At 43.8% G+C, this 21,331-nt stretch overlaps 1 protein-coding gene across 7 annotated transcripts in view; it reads right to left on the bottom strand.

The window, feature by feature from the left end:
• ABLIM1 (actin binding LIM protein 1) overlaps positions 1-21,331 on the bottom strand; it is a 323,364-nt gene that overhangs the window by 59,443 nt on the left and 242,590 nt on the right. For 6 of the 7 annotated variants that reach the window (XM_043518178.1, XM_043518174.1, XM_043518176.1 and 3 more), the window contains exons 8-9: positions 14,577-14,635; positions 1,796-1,873 (exon numbers count right to left, since the gene is read on the bottom strand). In XM_043518178.1, coding sequence (XP_043374113.1) covers positions 1,796-1,873; positions 14,577-14,635 — 137 coding nt within the window. Of the gene's footprint in view, positions 1-1,795; positions 1,874-5,852; positions 5,901-14,576; positions 14,636-21,331 lie in introns of all 7 variants that reach the window. The other variant, XM_043518173.1, reaches the window with a different exon arrangement.

Here is a 21,331-nt window from a genome sequence, read left to right as displayed (position 1 = left end):
CCTTGTATGTCTTAAAACACAGCATGCACCTTGTTATTTCCCTAGGTATTCCTTTGACACATATCCCTGTTTCTTAGGCTTGGAATATGAATAGCACGGATTAAGAAGATAGCCCCTTTTGGATGCAGGGACTTCTCTAGCCAGAAAAAGGAAAGAGACATCTGCTGCACTCAGATACCTGGGTAAGTTCCAATTAAGAAAGATAAATAAAAACAGAGAAGGACTCACATTCTTTTAAAAATATTGGGACACTCCTAGTTTGGTGATGATTTAATAGAGCTTTTCCATCTCTAATTTTTGGGATACTATGGGAGCCTCATGGGAACAAAAGGCTCCACCGGGAAATCTATGTATCCAGCAAGATCATCTGAAGTCCTGAAGAAAAGAGGCCCTTCAGGAAGGGGTTATAGGACTCTCATACTATTCTGTGAATATAAAACTCATCAAACTAGAATAGCATAGCAAAAATTCTAGAGGATGGCCTCATATTTAGCACTGTAAAGGTAACACAGATAGATGCTCAACACTTCTGTTTTTTTACAAGAAATCTTCCCCAGGACCAAAATCTCTGTTCTACTGGCAAGCTTTATTGAGCATAGCAGAAACTCCAAAAGTTCCAGGATTTAGGGCAATATGCCCCCAGCAGCTGCATGCTGAGAAGAACAGTAACTTCCTACATAACCAAATCCTAACGTGGACACAGTGGTACCAGAAAAATGATGCCTGATACCAGGATAGCTTATTTCACTTCCTAACTGGAATAAGCTATAAGGGTAGAAGCACTTTTCTACTGATGTAACTGCATCCACACTGGGGAGCAGGGGTTCCTGCTTTAGCTATACCGGTATAACTAAAGTAGCAAATCTTTCTAGTGTAGACAAGCCCAAGATACAGGAAACATCAGAGAAATGCCAAAGTGCAGCAAAGCAAGATACTATACAACACTGCGAAAGCCAAGCTGCTCTCCGCTGCACTGAATGACTGTTGACAGATGTCCACAGCCTTTTGTGGCTACCTATGAGCCTATTAGTGGATGTGTAAGCCATCAGCGGCAAGTTATAATCTATGAGAAGGGGTGGGGCTCATCTATCTTCTATAGGCAGTGGCCCTTTCCTCCAAATTGTCTTGTCCTAGCAGCACGGGCCCCTCTCATCTGGACAAAGATGAATTTCCATTATGTATGAATGAAACTGACCCTGCTTGGGCTGCCAGCGAGCTTTGAACCTGAGACCTCAGCACTTAAAGAACTTGGACTAAAGAAGTTTCTTAGGTGGAAGCAGAGCACACCTCTACACTTCTTATGTAGGCCAGCCACCAGAGGGAAGACAGATTCTCCTAGCGTGGGTTACCCTAGCAGCAGAGGGCCCATGACACACACTGCCGAGCAGTCCAGTTCTGGCCAGTAGAGGTAGTAGTGCACATATATAATACTCTATTATGAAGTAATTGTTTTGAGGTTTTTAGCCCTTTTGCCCCCCCCCTTTTTTTTTTTACCCACTAGAAGGGGAATAAGGCTCTGAATTTGTCAGTTTTCACAAAGCAAACTGGTATGCCGTTTACTACACCTGACAGCTGCATCAACTCTGGGTTAACAACTTTGGCACACTGTAGCTTACAACTGTGCTACACAAACATTCCATCTGAGATGCCGCAAAGATGCCTATGGAACTAGTGCATCAATTCCCATTAGTTTTAATGGAACTGGCCTTCTAAAACCCTTAGAGGGTATTGGAAATCCCAGCCTCTATCTTGTCATCAAGGGCGCAATGGTTTACAAATAGAAAATTATACTTACATAGATAGTATGGCCTGGTGAGCCAGGAATACTGGATCCTGGTCTGGAATAAATACTTTCAGATGATGTTCTTGTAGGCTGTAAAACAAATGTTCACTTGTAAGTGATCTGTCTGCAGGCGTAACACTGAGAATTTAGATTATTATTAAAAGGCAGAAAGATTCATTTGTCTTCAAATGAATCAAAAAGTGGAAAAATGTAAATGCAAACTCCAGCATTCCAGGAAATTTCACAACCTTGTGATGCAGGCCTGGTTTCTCTTTTGGGAGGGTGGCATGTGGGAAAAGGGAGTTTCTTAGTTTTAAGGCACACTGTGGGAAAAAAAAGATTGACAATAATGAACAAAAAAAAGCATCTCACAGAGGCATTGTAGGAGCACTCCAGGATATTCTTGTCAATGTCCCTATTGAAAAACATTATTTGACAAATGGCTAAACCTCTCGCAGTTCCGCTGGTGCGGAGCAAGATTCCAATCCTGTAGTATGCAAGTGGGCTGCACAGCGGCTTACCCACCTGCTATCACTCACTGTATCAGGGCCTGAGTCACTGGAACTACATCAATGTAAAAGAGTGCAGAATTGGGCCCAGCACTGGACTGTAGAGGGACAGAAAACTCTCTCCCTTGGCATAGTTCACAATCCACATAACACAATTTAGGTGCAATAATTGCAGGTGAAAGTCAGGCTGAAATTCCACTCTACAATGCCTCTGATGTTTGCAACTTGAATCCTGTGTAGTTACTTACACCAGTTCAAAGTGAGTGCAATTATAAATTGAAAGGCAGCTTCTGGCACTTCATCAATGTCCAAGTGACATTACCTCCAGGTAGGGCAGTACTGCATCAAGAAATTAATTCAGTGTCATCAGGTATCTGAGTTCAAACCTCCATGAATCAGAAACCCATTTATTGAGCCAAAAATCTCCCTGGTCTCCTTTTCGATGAACCTACTCTAAAAAAGCTACCAATGCTCTTCCACGTATGATAATTCCTCCTAAGTGTAGGAAGCAGTTTGCACATTGTTAAAGGTGTTAGACTAAATTTTCCTGAACTAAAAATTAACATACCAGGAGCCTGATCCAAAGCCCATTGAAGTCAATGGAAATACTCCCACTGACTTTAATGGGTTCTAGATCAGGCCCAAGATTTCTCTTTGAAGAAATCAAAGTCCACATTACCTCCTCCTGAAAAATCAAAAATCTACAACAATATTCTCAAACCAGATGCAAAGTAAAGGAGCTCCCTAAAGCATGAAGCAATTTGCTGGCTGGTGGGTGATTCTGGCTGAATGCAGTGGGGTATTTTACTCTAATGCCACTGAACAATTAAACTCTTGGTAAACTTATTCCTGTCGCTTGTTGGCTGTGACACAGAACCAAAGGAGCACTGGAGAGAAAAAGAAACCTAACAGTGTGGCTCACAGATCTCATACAGGAAATATCTGCCCAGTCGGGCTTTCTTATCTCTCAGCAGATATTTCCTGAAAGGAGCCTTCGGCTAAGTAGCAGCCACTTTCCCAGGGTCCTTTTAGCTTTTACTTTATAGTGAGCAATCTAACGGGACACCATTAAAAAAAACAGGCTGAATAGAGTATTCCTCAGCTTATACCTGATTTGAGATGTGTTTTAGGAATCCTATCAAAGAAACTCATGCATTTGGGGACACTGCGGGAATCAAGGACTTGGAACAGGTACCACGAAAATTAAGCAGTTAGATCAAATGCAGCAGGCTACAATGGAGAGCAGATGAGGACACTGAGGGATACCTCTCTCTCTTTCTCTCTAGCAAATCTAAGCATATTTTTTCAGTGGGACCTTGGACCCGCTCAGTAGCTACAAAATTCCATATCGCAGGAAGAGAGCACAGAAATTTCTAAGATGCCCCAGCTGCCCTTCTGCTCCTCCCATAACGTAACCAAGAGAAAAATTATTTACATTAGCCAAAAAAACCAACAAAACCCCCAAACATCAAGAATTAAATGGGAAAATCAGGCTGTTAATGAGAAACATTTTATTCCCTTTAAAACTCTAACATTTCATACTGCTGCTTGAGCGGAGTCATATGGTCATATGTAGAAAGTTGTTGCAGTTGCCATGGTAAGCGATTGTTTTTATTACAAAGCACAAGGAACAAGGTTAAATAGCCGAGGTATAATTCTGGACATCTTCCTCATTACTCACCTTCTTTTGGCCAAAGATTTGTCTTTTTGATTTATTTTTTTCTAATAAGTACAAACAGATTGTGAGTTTCAGAGAAACTACAGTCTTCTCTTTTCCTCTCTCTATCCCTATACTTTCTTTGGAATGTAACAGACAGAAGTTTGTACACCAAGAAAAAGAGGCTTTCATAATTACTTTAGGGAATCAGAAGTTGCCAGGAAACAGTCACTTAGAAACATTGCAAGAGAATAACACTAGAATAACACTAGGCTAAGTCTCACCTCCCTGTTTGGTCCTTAAAAATACGTTCTGTGATCTGCTAATTCACTGTATACTAGTTCACCCGTCCTATTAAGCAACTTTCTCCATTGTATTTTTTCATACCAAGTGTAGTTGGTGGAGCCTGCTTTCCAAGTTTAGGCCCCAGTCCTGCAAACATATACACAGGTGCTTAACTTTAAGCACAGGAGATACTGCACTGGAGTCAATGGCAGGACTAAGTGCCGAAAGTTAATCATGCACATAAACACTGGCAGGATTAGGGACCTAGTCTCCTTTTCCACAGTTCTCCCTTTCTTCTACTCTCGGATCCAATCATGCTTATTAGCTTCCCATCAATCTGACTGTTAGTAAAATGGCTGTTTGCCAGATTTGCCATTCCTTATACCCAATATTGCTAGTCTCCTTCTGAGTGCACCAATTTCACATTCAATCTCCTTCAAACCTCTGTCAGGACCCTTTCTTGTTAGTTACTATTATTTGTATTGTGCTAGCACCCAGGGACCTCATTCACAGACAAGGACCCTATAGTACCAGGCATTGTACAAATACAGAATACAATGGCAATCCTGCCCTGACGAACTTAGTCAAAGTATTTCTGGAAACCCAGTGATCAGCATTGTAGGGGTTTCTTTAGTTGTTCCCATCCTGTGTCTTGCTTAGTTTTACAACTGTCCTCTTAAGAGACAGAAGTTTTCCCATTGTTTTAAGTAACCTCTACATCCCTACTTAGCCACACTGGCCTCTCTTGCCCCTTTTTTCCTGTTTACACAGGATGAATTTCAACCAGTCTCTCCAACTGTTTCCTAAACATTTCCTACTCTGCTATAGGACATTTTTCACTCAGAGCGGTGACAAGCAACGAACCATTCAGTACTTCCATTAAACTCCTCTTCCTGCTATTTTCAGTGTGCTCTCTTTACCCTCCTCATTTTTTAAGAGGGTAAGAGCCATCTCCACCTCTACATCTCCTTTCTCTTCTCCTCCTCCTCCCCCCTTCCCCCCAAATAACATCTTAGACCTCTTTGCTGGATACTGGAAATTGAAGAATGTATAGTAAGAACAAAAATTCATGCATATCATCAATGGAGCTAAATGATTGACTCAAATCTCAAGGAAAGCATCTGCATCACTTCTTCATATTTTCCTCCTCTTCGGCAATCTCTTATTTTTATTTCTTTTTTCTCTCTTCATGCATGTGTCTTTAATGCAAAAGGTCATTCATGCTATTTTTATGGCAATTCTGTTGGGGCCATTGTGTATGTCAGTTCTGGATTATCGTATCTAACACACACACATGCCCCGATTTGTTATTTAATATTAGTTCATACAACTTAGGCTGGCTCATCTTGATTTACCTCAGTTTTTAGATCATCATGCATGGCACACCATTTAAACGGATAAGTTATTTAAAAGAAAAAACAAAAACACTAGGGCCATCCACATCACCAGAATGCAGCAATGTGATGGCTGTGCTTTTCTATGCTACAGATGTTCAGCGTCATGCTCTATAGAAAGATATGGGGGCAAGCAAGCCAGATCAGAAGTGATCCCATGAACATCTGGCTAACTGGATGCACTATGATGTTATAAAAGACAATGCCAGTGTTGTTTACAGTACCTGCCTTAGTTTTTTGATTGAGTTCATTATGCAAGGAGGTGAGAACAGCTGCAGAAGAAGGGATAATTTTTCATTCTACACACAGTCACTTAACAATAACATTGCTAATACAGTTAAAAGAAAAGATCCTTAGCTACAGAGGCTAGTTTAAGTGTGGTAAAGATGTACATATAAAAACTCATTAGAAATTAGCTTTTTCTGCAATCACTTCTCCTTGCTAAACAGGATTTTGTTATAGAAGTAACAATATAGATTACTTTGATCATTTGTATCACTGACTGTAAGGTTTTTCAAAGGAGACAAGTTACTTAGGGCATAGATCCAAAGCCCAATGAAGTCACTGGAAAAACTCATATTCATGTCAGTGGGCTTTGGATCAGGCTCTTATTGCATCATGATTACTATAAATGGTGGTGTATGTGTGACCCATCAAGAAACAAAATCTGAAAGCATCCGTTATGCATGTCCATTATTTTGCCAATTAATCATCGCTTCAAGTTTCTCTTTCCAGGAGCATTCATGTGGAGACTAATTATTTCCTCTCCTAAAAATCTACAATGCATATTCATTGGCTAATTAAGCAGTCATAAAGACCAGTTTTATTAACAGGTGTGGTTTAGTTTTAAAAAACACGCACATACACATGTGCTCACAGATAGGAGCAACTTCTTTCCGTCCTAAAAGCAAAGTGCAGTGAAGCAAAACTGGTCTTCAGGACAAGTCATTCCATACTAGTCATTGCCAAACTTAAGCTATGCCACAAAACTACTCATGCAAATGAAGGCTTCCTCCAATACCCGTGTTAAGTTTGCACCATGAAAATTAAGGATGAAATCCTGGCTCCCAAACTCCCTTTGACTTCAATGAGGCCAGGATTTCACACCATGTTCTTAGATTCTACTATCACGGTTTGATCTTCTTACAGAATGCTAACATACACAATTTTCTTAAGAGATTGTAAATGTGGTTTTTAAAGTCTACGGCATGTACGTAATTTATGACAAACTTCCCTTCCATAAGCCAATTTATTCTTGCATGTTGCCAGGTACATTCATACATTTTGTAATCAGTTAAAACCTTTCTATTTAGGTCTCAAGCCTGGGGATATATGCTTGGATGAAAGACTTGTTTCTATAAGGCATCCACTGTAACTATCTATTTTAGTTTTCTAAAGACCCACATCTTTCATTCATACATAATGGAAATTTATCTTTGTCCCAGATGAGAAGACCTACAGATTGGTTTTCCTTGCCTCCAACCACTGAGTCCAAAACCATATACCCGTGGACTTTCTTGAGCATTGATCTCGCTAAAGCCTCGATTTCCTCCAAGCACAGATGTATCCCAGAGTGCTGAAGTATGTTTGGTTTAATCAGTCACACACTGTAACAAGACTGAACTAACTACTGTTTTGAGAAAACGAGAGGTTGTATTTACAAAATGAGCTACAGGAATTGGCTCACTATGTGCAAAAGGGAGGTACAGCAAGTAGGGATGAGCAAACCAGTTCTGAAAATATTAAAAACTGTAGTTTCCCTGGAGCCTTTGGCCATTGCTAGAATCAAACCCAATCGAACCTCAAGGTTCTGAAATATTCCACTTATTCCACACATTTTTCCTCTGTGCATGTCTCTCTACATGTCTAGGTCTCTGCTGGTATTAGGACTGCAAGACCTAAAATACTAAATGCATCTTCCTTCAAGCCCAGCTCCAGGGAATACAGGAGATCTCACAAGAATGCCATTTGCCCAAGAGATTTCCTGCCCTGTTTTGAAGACTTGATAGCTTTGGATAAGCTTGGAACAGGAATCTAAACTTGCATGTTGTTACCTATCAGCTCTGTGTTCTTGGGGAACCAGGGCACAGTACCCAGTCTGTCTGATTCCCAAAAGACCTTCCCCCCTCCAGCCTCTGCTTGAACCAAAGCCGATCAGAAGACAGACTTACAAAAAAGCAATGAAAAGGCAGTGGGAGACACACCTAAACCACTCCAGACAAGGGTGACAGTATTAAGTAAACTCCCCTAGCCTCATTTGCATCAAAGATGGGACAGGGAGGCATCTCCATTAGCATACAGAATGGAGAGCAGAGATTCCAAGGCAAGAACCACACGGAACTCTGGGATCAGAAAAGCTGGAAAGCACTGCATGATGGGGGATCTCTGCTCCAGATATTAATGAACCCATGCCTGCACACACCCAGCTCACTAGTTATCAGACCAATAAATCCTTTAGTAGTATCCAAAATACTGAAGCTGTCTAATTGCATTGTGAGCTCCCTCAAAGAAACACCACCCATAGCCAGAAATGATCAGATCCTCTTGTCTAGTCTGAACAAAACAACTTTGGTATACTCCCTTGAGACATCAGTTTACCCATAAACAAATCTAGTTTTCTCCCTTGAACCATTGTTCTTTCCCTATAAAAACCCCTACCCATGCTCAAGTAAGTACTCTGATGCCTGGATCCAAAATCTGAATCAGTTCCATTGGGACTTCATCTTCTCCTGACTGATCATGCTGAGGGTCTCCAGCACTCCACCCTCAGCTACCACCACCACCTGGAAACCCCGATCAATTCAAGCTTCATGGAGTGGTGAGAACCCAGCTCTCTCTCCAGGTATAGCCTTCTGACCCTGACTTGTGTGATCAGTTATAGTTTCCTAAACCTGACTAGATTTAATATTATAACTATTTTGTTTGTTTGGCTTCCCTTGTATGGTTATTACCTGGCAATAAATAACTTTCATGGTTAAGCTGGTTTCTTCTCTCTCTTTAACACCACTGGTCTGAAATCTCATCATCAAATGCACACAAGGCAAAGTCTACAGCCATTCAAAAACCTTGTCCGCAGTCAAACAGATGAATGCAATTGTTCTGTAGATTACTATCTAGAACCTTTAATATCTGACTGCATCAACTCTAATTCTCCAGAAACATTTCCTTACCCCAGAACCAGTGATAAAGCATCTTTATAGTTGTTAGCATGCATGCTAAATTGTTGGATTGCTCTCTTAACTAACATGTAGGAAGTCCACATTTAGGAGTGGTTCAGGACTTGCATTTCCTAGAATTAATCAGGAAGAAAGCATCACAAAGGAAACTGGATATAGGCTCTAGCCAACTCTTACTGAAAAGAATGGGACTCTTTCCACTGACTTGAATGGGATTCAGCCCTAGAAAACTATGCTGCAAGAAAATATCAAACACTCTGTACCTGCTGGACTCAGAAGTCTGGAGGAAGAAAGGCAGCCCAGAATGAATAGGTAAGAGAGGGCTTCATAACTCCAGCTTGGATAAGCCACAGGTCAAGTCACTACTAACGGTGGCTAGAGCTAATGGGCAGCACAAGAATCAGCCCATGCTCAGAAACCATTCAAAAATAGAAACTTTACAAAACAATTAACGACCAGTTTAGCTCAGTTCAAATATTCAGTTGGCTCTGGTCAACACTTTCCCAGAATGGGACATTACAATGACATTTTTTCATGAAAAATCTTAAACACTGTTTGTGAAAATTTCCTCAACCAGCTATGTAAAGTCACAATAGTTTTCATATGATCAGATCTTTAGTGTAGTGTTTTCATTTGTAATTTTTTATTCCAGAACAACCACTTTCTACAACCCACTGAATGACACCGAAGTGAATGAGCAAAAAGCTATTTTTGTGTGCTTAAAAAAAAATCAGAACCTTGATATTAAACAAACAAATTAAGCAGAAATAGGAAATAGCAAACGAGATGCATTTCATAATGCAAAAGACAAAGTTTGTGCTCCAAGGGGTGAGTGAAGGCAAGGAAAGCTGTGTGAGATAAGTAGCAGCAGCAGCAATGACAGTAAGGCAGTATAAGGAAATCTTCTCAATAAAGAAGTCTATTAACAACTGTATGAAAACACAACAGCAAACCTCTGTAGAGCATGGTCTGCGCAGAACCAGACTCTTTGGATAAAAGAAATCAGATGAGGAACACTGCCATGAAATATAAGAGGGGAAAAAAAGTGAAAAAAGCAATGTTTCTCCTGGATACGGAACAGCACATAAGCATCAAGAGTGTCTTTTGCAACACAGTCACTAATATCCCCTTTCACTAAGTTGGACAATAAACTGTGCAGTGTAACATCAATGTCACATATGGTTAGCTGCAGAATCACCAACTGACAGACAATTGTCAAAAAATTAAAAAATAAATCTCAGCACTCATGTAGAGTTGCTTTATTTCCTGCTTGTTTGGCTTCATAACACGCCACGCAAAAATCTAATGGGGAAAAGGTCTTAAGCAACCCTTGTTTTTATAGGTTTCAGAGTAGCAGCCGTGTTAGTCTGTATTTGCAAAAAGAAAAGGAGTACTTGTGGCACCTTAGAGACTAACAAATTTATTAGAGCATAAGCTTTCGTGAGCTACAGCTCACTTCATTGGATGCATTTGGTGGAAAAAAAACTTTTTTTTTTTTTTCCACCAAATGCATCCGATGAAGTGAGCTGTAGCTCACGAAAGCTTATGCTCTAATAAATTTGTTAGTCTCTAAGGTGCCACAAGTACTCCTTGTTTTTATGAACTCCATCTAAGACTGGGCAAACTTTTTGGCCCAAGGGCCACATCTGGGTGGGGAAATTGTATGCAGGGCCATGAATGTAGGGCTGGGGCAGGGGGTTGAGGTGCGGGAGGGAGGGCAGGATGTGGGAGAGGGTGCAGTGTGCAGGAGAGGGCTCAAGGCAGGAGGTTGGGGTGCAGAAGGGGTTCAGGATGCAGGCTCCAGCCCGGCGCAATTTATCTCGAGTGGCTCCGGGGTGGCAGTGGCGCGCAGTGGAGCTAAGGCAGGCTCCCTGCCTGCCCTGGCCCCACACCACACCTGGAAGTGGTCAGCATGTCCAGCAGTGGCTCCTGGGGGTGGAGAGAGGCAGGCGGCTCCGCCGCACACTGCCCTCACCTGCGAGTATCAACCCTGAAGTTCCCATTGGCTGTGGTTCCCTGTTCCCAGCCAATGAGAGCTGTGGGGGGCAGTGCCTGCAGGTGAGGACAGCGCACAGAGCCCTCTGCGCCCCCCTCTCCGAGGGGCCGCAGGGACATGGTGCCAGCCGCTTCCAGGAGCGGCACGGAGCCAGGGAGCCTGCCTTAGCCCAGCTGCACCACGGGACTGGCAATCCTGCGGGCCGGACTGAAAGCCCTTAAGGGCCAGATCCAGCCCATAGGCCATAGTTTGCCCTCCCCTGATCTAAGAGTTAGCCAGTGAGAGCACTGACTAACTTGTATTGCAGTTTAGTCACTGAGATAAAACAGCTCGCCGAGGACTTCTGAAGCCGCTTCAACAGTAAGTTTGTTTGGTTTCAAAGGGAAAGGAAATCTAGCAGTGCAGAGAGTCCACATCATCAGAAAATCTGGTCCTGCCCAATATTATGAGCTCACAAGCAGTCTAAACCTATCATTTCAAGGCTGTGTTCTTACATTGCACGGGTATGAATGTCTGTTAATTTAATTGATTTCAATTAAGATTATCTGAGTGAAAAGTACTTGCTGGCTTGGATGTATAAAGAAAAAGTAAAGATATTTGGAAGGAACATCTGCAGTTTCATGGGGACTGGAAATAAGCCAGAAGGTTTAAAAGGTCAGCTTGGAGCATATTTGCAATGGCAGCGATGTAGTCAGGAGTACTTTGAAACAATTACAAATCTGTTGGGTCACTGACAAGGGAACATATTGTATACCGGCCACACACCGATAAATACAAGCAGTCAGACTCCCAGACTGCCAAAACGCACTGTTTTACACCCATACAGCTGAATGAGCAACAAGCCCTAAATCAACCTAAAAGCCTGACAATCTACAGTGGCTTCCACCCAGATGTTCACCAGCAGCTCAACCCACTGGTCCTTAATCAGGGAATGGCTGATGGTTTTAGAGCACTCTTCACCTAAGGACATGTCTCCACCTTCTAATTTTAGATGAAGAGGCATCAAAATACCCAGACTGTCTGTTACTAGGGCAATGATCACTTCCTTATATTTCTCCTGAAAGAAATTATTCTTCTACTAATGTCCCAGGGTTGGATAATCGGTATCGGCTGATGCTGGGATACGCTGGTCATGGACAGTAGTACTTGTACAAATGACACAATTCAGTCTGGTGAAAGCCACTGGCCTGAGAGAACATCCAACATGTTTATGGACTTCGAAGATTTCCCCAAGCTGAACCAGCCCCTCTCTTCCTATGCACAGGAAAATGGTGATGATATTTCACTACAAATTTTGAGAAAATTTTTTCAAAATCTTTGAAAATTTTTGACCACCTCTACTATTTAATAACCATACTCTGTAATTGTAAAGTAATTTCTATAGATATTTGCAGCCAAATGGCATGAACCTGCATAAAGTACAGTGTGAGCCTGATTCTTCTCTCAGATACCAGTGTATTTCTACTGATTTAGATTTATACCTGATTTACAGCAATCAGAGCAGAATCAGCTCCCAATAACAATCATCCCTAGCTTTTATATAGCACTTTGCACCAGTAGATTGCAAAGTGCTGTACAAAGGAGGTCAGTAGCATGATCTCTATTTTACAGATGGGGAAACTGAGGCACTGAGCAGTGAAGTGACTTTTCCAAGGTCATCCAGTAGGCCAGAACCAGACCCAGGAATAAAACAGAAGTACGTTCCAGTTCAATGCTCCATCCACTAGGCCACGCTATAGTATTATGTATCGTTTATGTGGCCAGATATATAAGGGTATGCCTACACTGCATACTGAGCCTGGGTTGGGACCCGGGCTTGTGGACTTGGTGTTCCCAACCCTGTGCCTGAGCATCCATACTGCATTGTAAACCTGGGTCTGTAATTGCTGGACCTGGTCTCACAGCCATGCTAACATGTACATACTACACTACGCAGACCTTCTGATGGGTGTCTGTGGCTTGATCTGCGTCCATACTGCAAAAGGTCAGGGCTTGGACCTGGACTCAGGCTCAGACCCACTCCCTAGAAGGGTCCTAGGACACAAGTCCTGAGGGCTTGGCTGACCCAAGACAGACTGATTTGTGTGTGGACAGAAGTGGGGTTTGGGCTGAAACCTGAGCGGGAGCCTGGTCTGAGTGTGCAGTGCAGACATACCCTACGCGTATGTTTATATGGTAAAAACACCCAACAGCAGCCAGTCTCAGAGCCCAGGTCTACAGACTATGGCTTGAAGGGCTTGCACTCCAGTACTAAAAAGAGTCGTGCTGACATTTGGGCTCAGACTGGAGCTCAGGCTCTGAAATCCACCCCTCTCCGCAGGCTTCAGAGCTCCAGCTGCAACAGCTTCATGGCTATTTTTAGCACTGTCACATTCATCTGATGAAGTGAGCTGTAGCTCACGAAAGCTTATGCTCAAATAAATTTGTTAGTCTCTAAGGTGCCACAAGTACTCCTTTTCTTTTTGCGAATACAGACTAACACGGCTGCTACTCTGAAACCTGTCACATGAGTCTGAGTCTGTAGACTCAAGCTCTGAGACTCATTGCCACAGGGTTCTTTTTGCCATGTAGACATACCCTAAAAAGTGTTCACATTGTTATTTTCAGCAGCAAATTACCGATGAAAAATAACCCAGTTTTGAAGTGCCAAAGTCTTTTCTGAGAAAATGTCTATTCAGAACAACTTGCAAGTGCTGGATCAGGCTGCATCTGTTAAAGCTCTGCTTTGCATTGCTTCCCCAACGTTTTCCTGAAGGTTTGAATCTGCCCCGCTGGACTGTTCTCCCAGTTTACACTGTTCCCCACAAATATAACAGCACGTTAGCTACATTCATAGTAAACACGTTAAGGAGAATGTTGTAGTGTGGCGTGCCAGCATCACGTTTCATAAGAAGAGAAATACTACGAACAGAGCACACCATGAACACAGCATGATGCACAACCTACGTTCACCAAAGTGCCTGTTGGCCCATTTTTCATCTGTGGCCTCTGAAACTTGAGCCCAGAAACATTCACCAGGCTCACAGATGCGCACTCTCTCATTTCTGTGTGTATGAGCAGGCACGTGCAAACACAGATGGGGTAACCGACTGCATGGTGAACTAACCCACAAAGACCTGTTGGCACTTCTCACACACACAGCCAGGTTTTCATCTGGTGTAAATCAGTTTAGCGCCACTGAAGTCATCAAGAATCTGATCCATAAAGTTTGTCCACACAAATTTTAAGTCTCGGTTCAGGCCGGCTTAAAATGTGGCCCTAAATATTGAGGGCACATCTAGCATTAAGCATATTTCTTCTTTGCATTCAAAACAGGATAAATTAGGTTTAAAGGGTTCATTTAGATGGTGAAGGAAGATCAGGCCATGCTGAGTAATGCTGCAAATGGCTCTAAAGAACACAGCACAGCTGACAAACAAAGTACAGAGATGTCATGACTGTGCGAAAATAAAAAGATTTATTGACGCATTTGCTTTGTTCACATTTCTCCCTTGAGATTTTTCCCCTCTTAGGAACTACGCTGTAAGGTGGACTTTGTTCTGGAAACAATGCCCTCTTTGGAACAATACATTGCAACAAATACATTGAGATGGTGAACACGGGAAGTGCAGGAACACCTCTGGAGTAGAACACTGTACTTGCTGCCAGGATTGTCATAGTGAGGCAATAAAAACCATGGGAAATCACACTCTCAAGGAGAAAGATCAGTTACTGTGTGTTCAAATTATCTGGAGTGTAACTGAGCTTAGTGTCTACCTACTGTTTGTTTATCTTACCCGTAGCTTATCTTCTGCCTTAGTGGACTGCTTACAGTCGGGATGCCATACAGTGGAACCTGGAATAAAATAATGCATTACTCAGACTAAATCAGATTACTTCAGGTCACAGAGAGCAGAACATTCAAATACTTAGGATGGACCCCTCATTGCACTGCAGTGTGCTGTGAATAACCTACAAATTCCACCCCAGCATGTGAGAAATGCAACAACATTAAAAACAAAGACTTTGCCCGCCTACAGTGGCATCTGTCTGTGGGTCTCAAAGTACTTTTCACACATGAGTGAACTAAACCTCACGCACAAGCCTGTGCAGCAGGGTTAGGATCTGTTCGATTCAGAGGTTGCAGATGGAAGAGTCATGTTGCTGTGGGTCAGGGAAGGAGACTGGATTTGTGGTTGGTTCACAGAGGTGAGAGAAGGAGAAGTGGGTCCTATGTCTAGCTCTGGTACAGACTTCCTATGCAGTCATGGGTAAACCCTTCCCACTAAGTCCCTTCACCTTTTCTCTCATTTGCAAAATGGAGGTCATAATACTGTTATGCTCAGGGATTGGGCGAAATCTGATTGAAACTAGCATTGATTGGTGGAGGGGTATGTGTGAGAGAGCGAGAGAAAGAAAAGCAGCAGAAACAGAGAGGAGCAGAACTGCCTCAGAGACAGAGAGGGAGTCCTGGTGGCATGACCTTGAGAAAAAAAGAAAGCACTTTTTGGTATAGTGCTGGCTGAAAGAGGCTTCGAACCGCGAGCAAAGAAACTATCTCCAGTTTGATTCCTCCCGTATTCAGGGAAATGGGACTTCGTAAACAAACAGGATTGTATCAGAGAAATACCTGACCATCACCAATTTCTCCTCCTAGTGGAAAAAATCCACAAGACCCCAAAAGCAGCTAACCACTTTGGTCAAAAAGGCGTAACAATACTTCATTCCCCGCACCCCCCCGCAGTGGTGCTGTGAGGCTCAATTCATTAACACCTGTAAGTGTCGTGGAGCATCTTGGATGGAAGGCGCTATCTTCAGTAAGTGCAGAGTGTTATAATCCTAGCATCACCTAATCCTTCCCACCCCACACTCCCCATCCCTGAGAGTGCAGAATGCAATGAGGACCCAGAGAAAGAAACAAGAGCATGTTCTGCGCTAAAATCCTGACTGCTGCACTATGCCTGAGTGGCCAGCTCAGGAGGGCACCCTGGTGAGCAAGGAATCCTCTCCCCTCGTCCATGGTGCAGCACCCTTGAGGTTGCACACCTGCCACACCTGCTGTTATAAGAGGGGCATTAGCCAGTGGATCTGCATAGGGTTAGATTCAGCTTCTCACCTGGCCAGCCCCACTCCCACGTGTTTCTGCCCAGGGATGCACAAGGAGCTCCAAAGGCTCAGGTTCTGCTGCCTCTGCAGCAGACAGGGTGGTTAAAACTGCTCCATACCTGGGTTCCTTCGATACACTGAAAACCCATATCTTGGGGGCAGGGTTTCACTGTCTCTGTAGCACGGGGAATGGATCGCCTGCTAGGATCATCTGGGCATAGCTCACCTAATCAATTCCCTGCCTTGGGCACTGGGGGTACCTCGGTCTCTCCTGCTCTCTGCCTGTGTAGCACAACAGTTTAGCCTCCCAAGGACTGAAATGCTGCTCCCAGTTACTATCCAGATTGAAGCTGCTTCTGAGCAGAGGCTAAACCCAAATGGATTTTTAATCTTGACTACACCCTACTGTGGTCAAAGCCAAATCGCCATTCCAACCACAATGGAGCCAAATGTTTGTCTGCAAGAAGGAACCTCCCCACCCCACTCCTCTGCATCCACAATGAAACACTAAAATATATGGCATTTCAGCATGAATATTATCTCACATGCAGGCACAGGAGATCCCTCCCAACAAAGGCCAAGTTAAAAGGTATGGGTCAGGGCAGCTCCAAGGGGAGCCTCTATTTCAAAAGGTCCCTTTCTTGTGCTGAAGCACAAACCACCAGGAGCGATTCCAGTTGCCAGCAGCAATTCCAGTTGCCAGCAGCACACAATGTAAACAGCATCAACAGGAAGGAACACGTGGACTCAATCACACAGCATCAGATGTCTAGCTCTGAGTTTGAGCCAAGTAAGGAGAAGAAACTGCTCATTCGGCAGGGGAAGCATAACAAAGGATGGCATGTACCGAAACACCAGCCTCAGAGCTAGGGCTGTACAAACCCCGCAAAGGTCAGAAGGAAACCAGCCCTTGAAGAGAAAAGGAGTACTTGTGGCACCTTAGAGACTAACAAATTTATTAGAGTGCCACAAGTACTCCTTTTCTTTTTGCGAATACAGACTAACACGGCTGCTACTCTGAAACCAGCCCTTGAAGGTTTACTTTAAGGCCTGATGAACAGGAATGTTCACAAGGCAGGACGTTCTTGTGGTTAAGGCTCTAAAACGGGACTCAAAAAAGTCGGGTTTAGTTCCCAGCTCTGCCACAGACTCCCTGTGGGACCCTGGGGCAATTCACGCCCTCTCTCTGGGTCTCAGCTCCCCTTCTGTAAAACAGGGCTAGCAACATTTCCTCTCTCCCACCCTTTGTCTTAAATATTTACACTGCAAACTCTCTGGGGCAAGGGCTGGGTCTGATTATGTGTGTGTCCAGCATGTAGCAAAATGGGGACTTGATCTCAGCTGGGGCCTCTAGATGTGAACATTCCTTAGGCAGAATTGAGTGGGGAGCAGTTCCCCGGCTTCTGGGGTGAAGCAGAGTGGAGTTGTGCTGCGATTTTCAGGGAGGAGCTCACCTAACAACCTCAATTTTGCTTCACAAACTCAATGAGAGGTTTGAAACACAGCAAACTTCAAACCCAAACTCAGTATGAGGTTAGATGTGACTATTTTGCACAGTTCCATACTTCAAGCCAGTCACAGATTTTAGGTTTTATATCCACCCAAATGTGCTCATTTATTTTGAAACAGCTCAGAGCTATGTAAATCTTCCAGACCCATCCTAGTTCAGTTTAATTACTTTTCTATTGGAAACTCTACAGTACACTGCTGTTAATCCCTCCATTAGCATGTGTGTGTTTGCTCCCTTGGCAGACACCAAACAAAATGTTCAGCTGTCCAAATGTTTTTTCTGCATGCACCAGCACTACAAAACAGAGCAAGCTCTGAAACATACTAATTCAGAATAACAGAATAAGCCTGGAAAGCATGAAAGGCTACATGAAAACCAACTACAGCAGGCTTTCTCTAAACACTAAGCAATGTCTCACCTTGGCACCAATCCCGTGGGTAAGAAAGAAAAATATGTTACAAGGAAATACATGGGAGAAAGAAAATTTTTGGTGCTATTCCTTGCCATTTTCCCAGGCAAACCCACAGACTCTCTGCCATTATTATACAATGGTAACTTGAGGCTGGAAAACACAGGTGGGTTAGTTTGTTTCAACACACACTGTTCTTTTTGCAGATTCCTCTGTTTTCATTAGATGTAACATTCAAGTAGCCATCAATAAACACACTGGATGAAATGCTGGCCCCAAAACTCACACTGACAACCGTGGGCCCAGGATTGCATTTGTGTTCTTACATCGAGAGCAATGGAGGACACAGGCAATGCCCAGTGGAGATGGTAATTATGAAAGAAGGGAGCTTCCTGCTTTCACTCATTTTATGATGCACACTTGTTCCCATCCCCATATCACCACAGCAAAATGCTTGGGAAGCTACTACCGCTCCATTCGGTGCAGGGGGAACCTATACGGATGGCTTCACCATATTCCTATGAGCTGAAGCTAAGAGGGACTTTCACCATGGGAAAGACTTTCAGGTACACTCTACTTAGAGCCAACAAGCTAAATGCAGCCTGCAGCAAGCAGGTAAAATTCTTCCTGAAGAGCCTGGTGATACAATCAGAGCAATAAGTTGGTAAGAAAACAGCCGTAAGTAGGAAAGTAGTGTAACTTGCACTGATTTGCCATTCGGTGGGGAAAAGAGTGTAACTTGTATCCAAGGGGCAGGGAGGTGAGGGAGGGGAATGGCAGGAAAGAAATGGAGAGATAAAGGAGCCAGCCACCTCTCCTGCACCATCCCCTTGGGCTAAATTTATCACCAAGGTGTACGTGGGTACAGTTCTCATTGGCTTTAGTGTGCTCAGTAGTGTTGATGGTCTGTAATAGACAGGAGGTCAGACTAGATGATCCAGTGGTCCCCTCTGCCCTTAAGTTCTATGACTCTATTATAGGAGTTGCATTTACACCAAGGGCTGCACTGGATCCCCATTCACTGAATGCCAGACTGGTGCATAGAATCATAGAATCATAGAATATCAGGGTTGGAAGGGACCCCAGAAGGTCATCTAGTCCAACCCCCTGCTCAAAGCAGGACCAAGTCCCAGTTAAATCATCCTAGCCAGGGCTTTGTCAAGCCTGACCTTAAAAACCTCTAAGGAAGGAGATTCTACCACCTCCCTAGGTAACGCATTCCAGTGTTTCACCACCCTCTTAGTGAAAAAGTTTTTCCTAATATCCAATCTAAACCTCCCCCATTGCAACTTGAGACCATTACTCCTCGTTCTGTCATCTGCTACCATTGAGAACAGTCTAGAGCCATCCTCTTTGAAACCCCCTTTCAGGTAGTTGAAAGCAGCTATCAAATCCCCCCTCATTCTTCTCTTCTGCAGACTAAACAATCCCAGCTCCCTCAGCCTCTCCTCATAAGTCATGTGCTCTAGACCCCTAATCATTTTTGTTGCCCTTCGCTGTACTCTTTCCAATTTATCCACATCCTTCTTGTAGTGTGGGGCCCAAAACTGGACACAGTACTCCAGATGAGGCCTCACCAGTGTCGAATAGAGGGGAACGATCACGTCCCTCGATCTGCTCGCTATGCCCCTACTTATACATCCCAAAATGCCATTGGCCTTCTTGGCAACAAGGGCACACTGCTGACTCATATCCAGCTTCTCGTCCACTGTCACCCCTAGGTCCTTTTCCGCAGAACTGCTGCCGAGCCATTCGGTCCCTAGTCTGTAGCGGTGCATTGGATTCTTCCATCCTAAGTGCAGGACCCTGCACTTATCCTTATTGAACCTCATTAGATTTCTTTTGGCCCAATCCTCCAATTTGTCTAGGTCCTTCTGTATCCTATCCCTCCCCTCCAGCGTATCTACCACTCCTCCCAGTTTAGTATCATCCGCAAATTTGCTGAGAGTGCAATCCACACCATCCTCCAGATCATTTATGAAGATATTGAACAAAACGGGCCCCAGGACCGACCCCTGGGGCACTCCACTTGACACCGGCTGCCAACTAGACATGGAGCCATTGATCACTACCCGTTGAGCCCGACAATCTAGCCAGCTTTCTACCCACCTTATAGTGCATTCATCCAGCCCATACTTCCTTAACTTGCTGACAAGAATGCTGTGGGAGACCGTGTCAAAAGCTTTGCTAAAGTCAAGAAACAATACATCCACTGCTTTCCCTTCATCCACAGAACCAGTAATCTCATCATAAAAGGCGATTAGATTAGTCAGGCATGACCTTCCCTTGGTGAATCCATGCTGACTGTTCCTGATCACTTTCCTCTCCTCTAAGTGCTTCAGGATTGATTCTTTGAGGACCTGCTCCATGATTTTTCCAGGGACTGAGGTGAGGCTGACCGGCCTGTAGTTCCCAGGATCCTCCTTCTTCCCTTTTTTAAAGATGGGCACTACATTAGCCTTTTTCCAGTCATCCGGGACTTCCCCCGTTCGCCACGAGTTTTCAAAGATAATGGCCAAGGGCTCTGCAATCACAGCCGCCAATTCCCTCAGCACTCTCGGATGCAATTCGTCCGGCCCCATGGACTTGTGCACGTCCAGCTTTTCTAAATAGTCCCTAACCACCTCTATCTCTACAGAGGGCTGGCCATCTCTTCCCCATTTTGTGATGCCCAGCACAGCAGTCTGGGAGCTGACCTTGTTAGTGAAAACAGAGGCAAAAAAAGCATTTAGTTCATTAGCTTTTTCCACATCCTCTGTCACTAGCTTGCCTCCCTCATTCAGTAAGGGGCCCACACTTTCCTTGGCTTTCTTCTTGTTGCCAACATACCTGAAGAAACCCTTCTTGTTACTCTTGACATCTCTTGCTCGCTGCAGCTCCAGGTGCGATTTGGCCCTCCTGATATCTTTCCTACATGCCCGAGCAATATTTTTATACTCTTCCCTGGTCATATGTCCAACCTTCCACTTCTTGTAAGCTTCTTTTTTATGTTTAAGATCCGCTAAGATTTCACCATTAAGCCAAGCTGGTCGTCTGCCATATTTACTACTGGTGCAAGTTACACCAGTTCAGCCCTTCCTACCACTGACATTGTGACGCTGTCAGACCAGATGCCAGCTCTTGCCAAGGCTGTAGGCATCAGCTGAGCACTGACAAATTCACAGCTGGAAACCAGACCAGCTCACCTGTACATTAGTATTGTTCAAGACAGATATTAGACTTATCAGAATGGGATTAGTGTCTAAAGTCTATGGAATGCTTGCAAGTTACTGCATGCATTAATTTCACTTGTAATGTCTGCATCCCATGCTATAAGGCGATATGTACGTTTTGCTTTATAACGGTAAAAACTCTGGCTCTGAACCTGTGTCAGGAGGAATGGTCCACCACTCATCAAGATGGGCTATGAAAACTCAGTGGGCCATTGTGGAACATTATGATATAAAGACTTGTTTAATGGCCCTCTCACACCACTGAAGGTGCTACATGCAAGAAAGCCATCCATTGAATGCTGGAAGAAGGGGATA

This window comes from Dermochelys coriacea, chromosome 7 (assembly GCF_009764565.3).
Source record: "Dermochelys coriacea isolate rDerCor1 chromosome 7, rDerCor1.pri.v4, whole genome shotgun sequence".
Taxonomy (NCBI): domain Eukaryota; kingdom Metazoa; phylum Chordata; order Testudines; family Dermochelyidae; genus Dermochelys; species Dermochelys coriacea.
The sequence above is the reverse complement of the archived record's forward strand: the minus strand, read 5'-3'. Positions and strand labels throughout refer to the sequence as shown.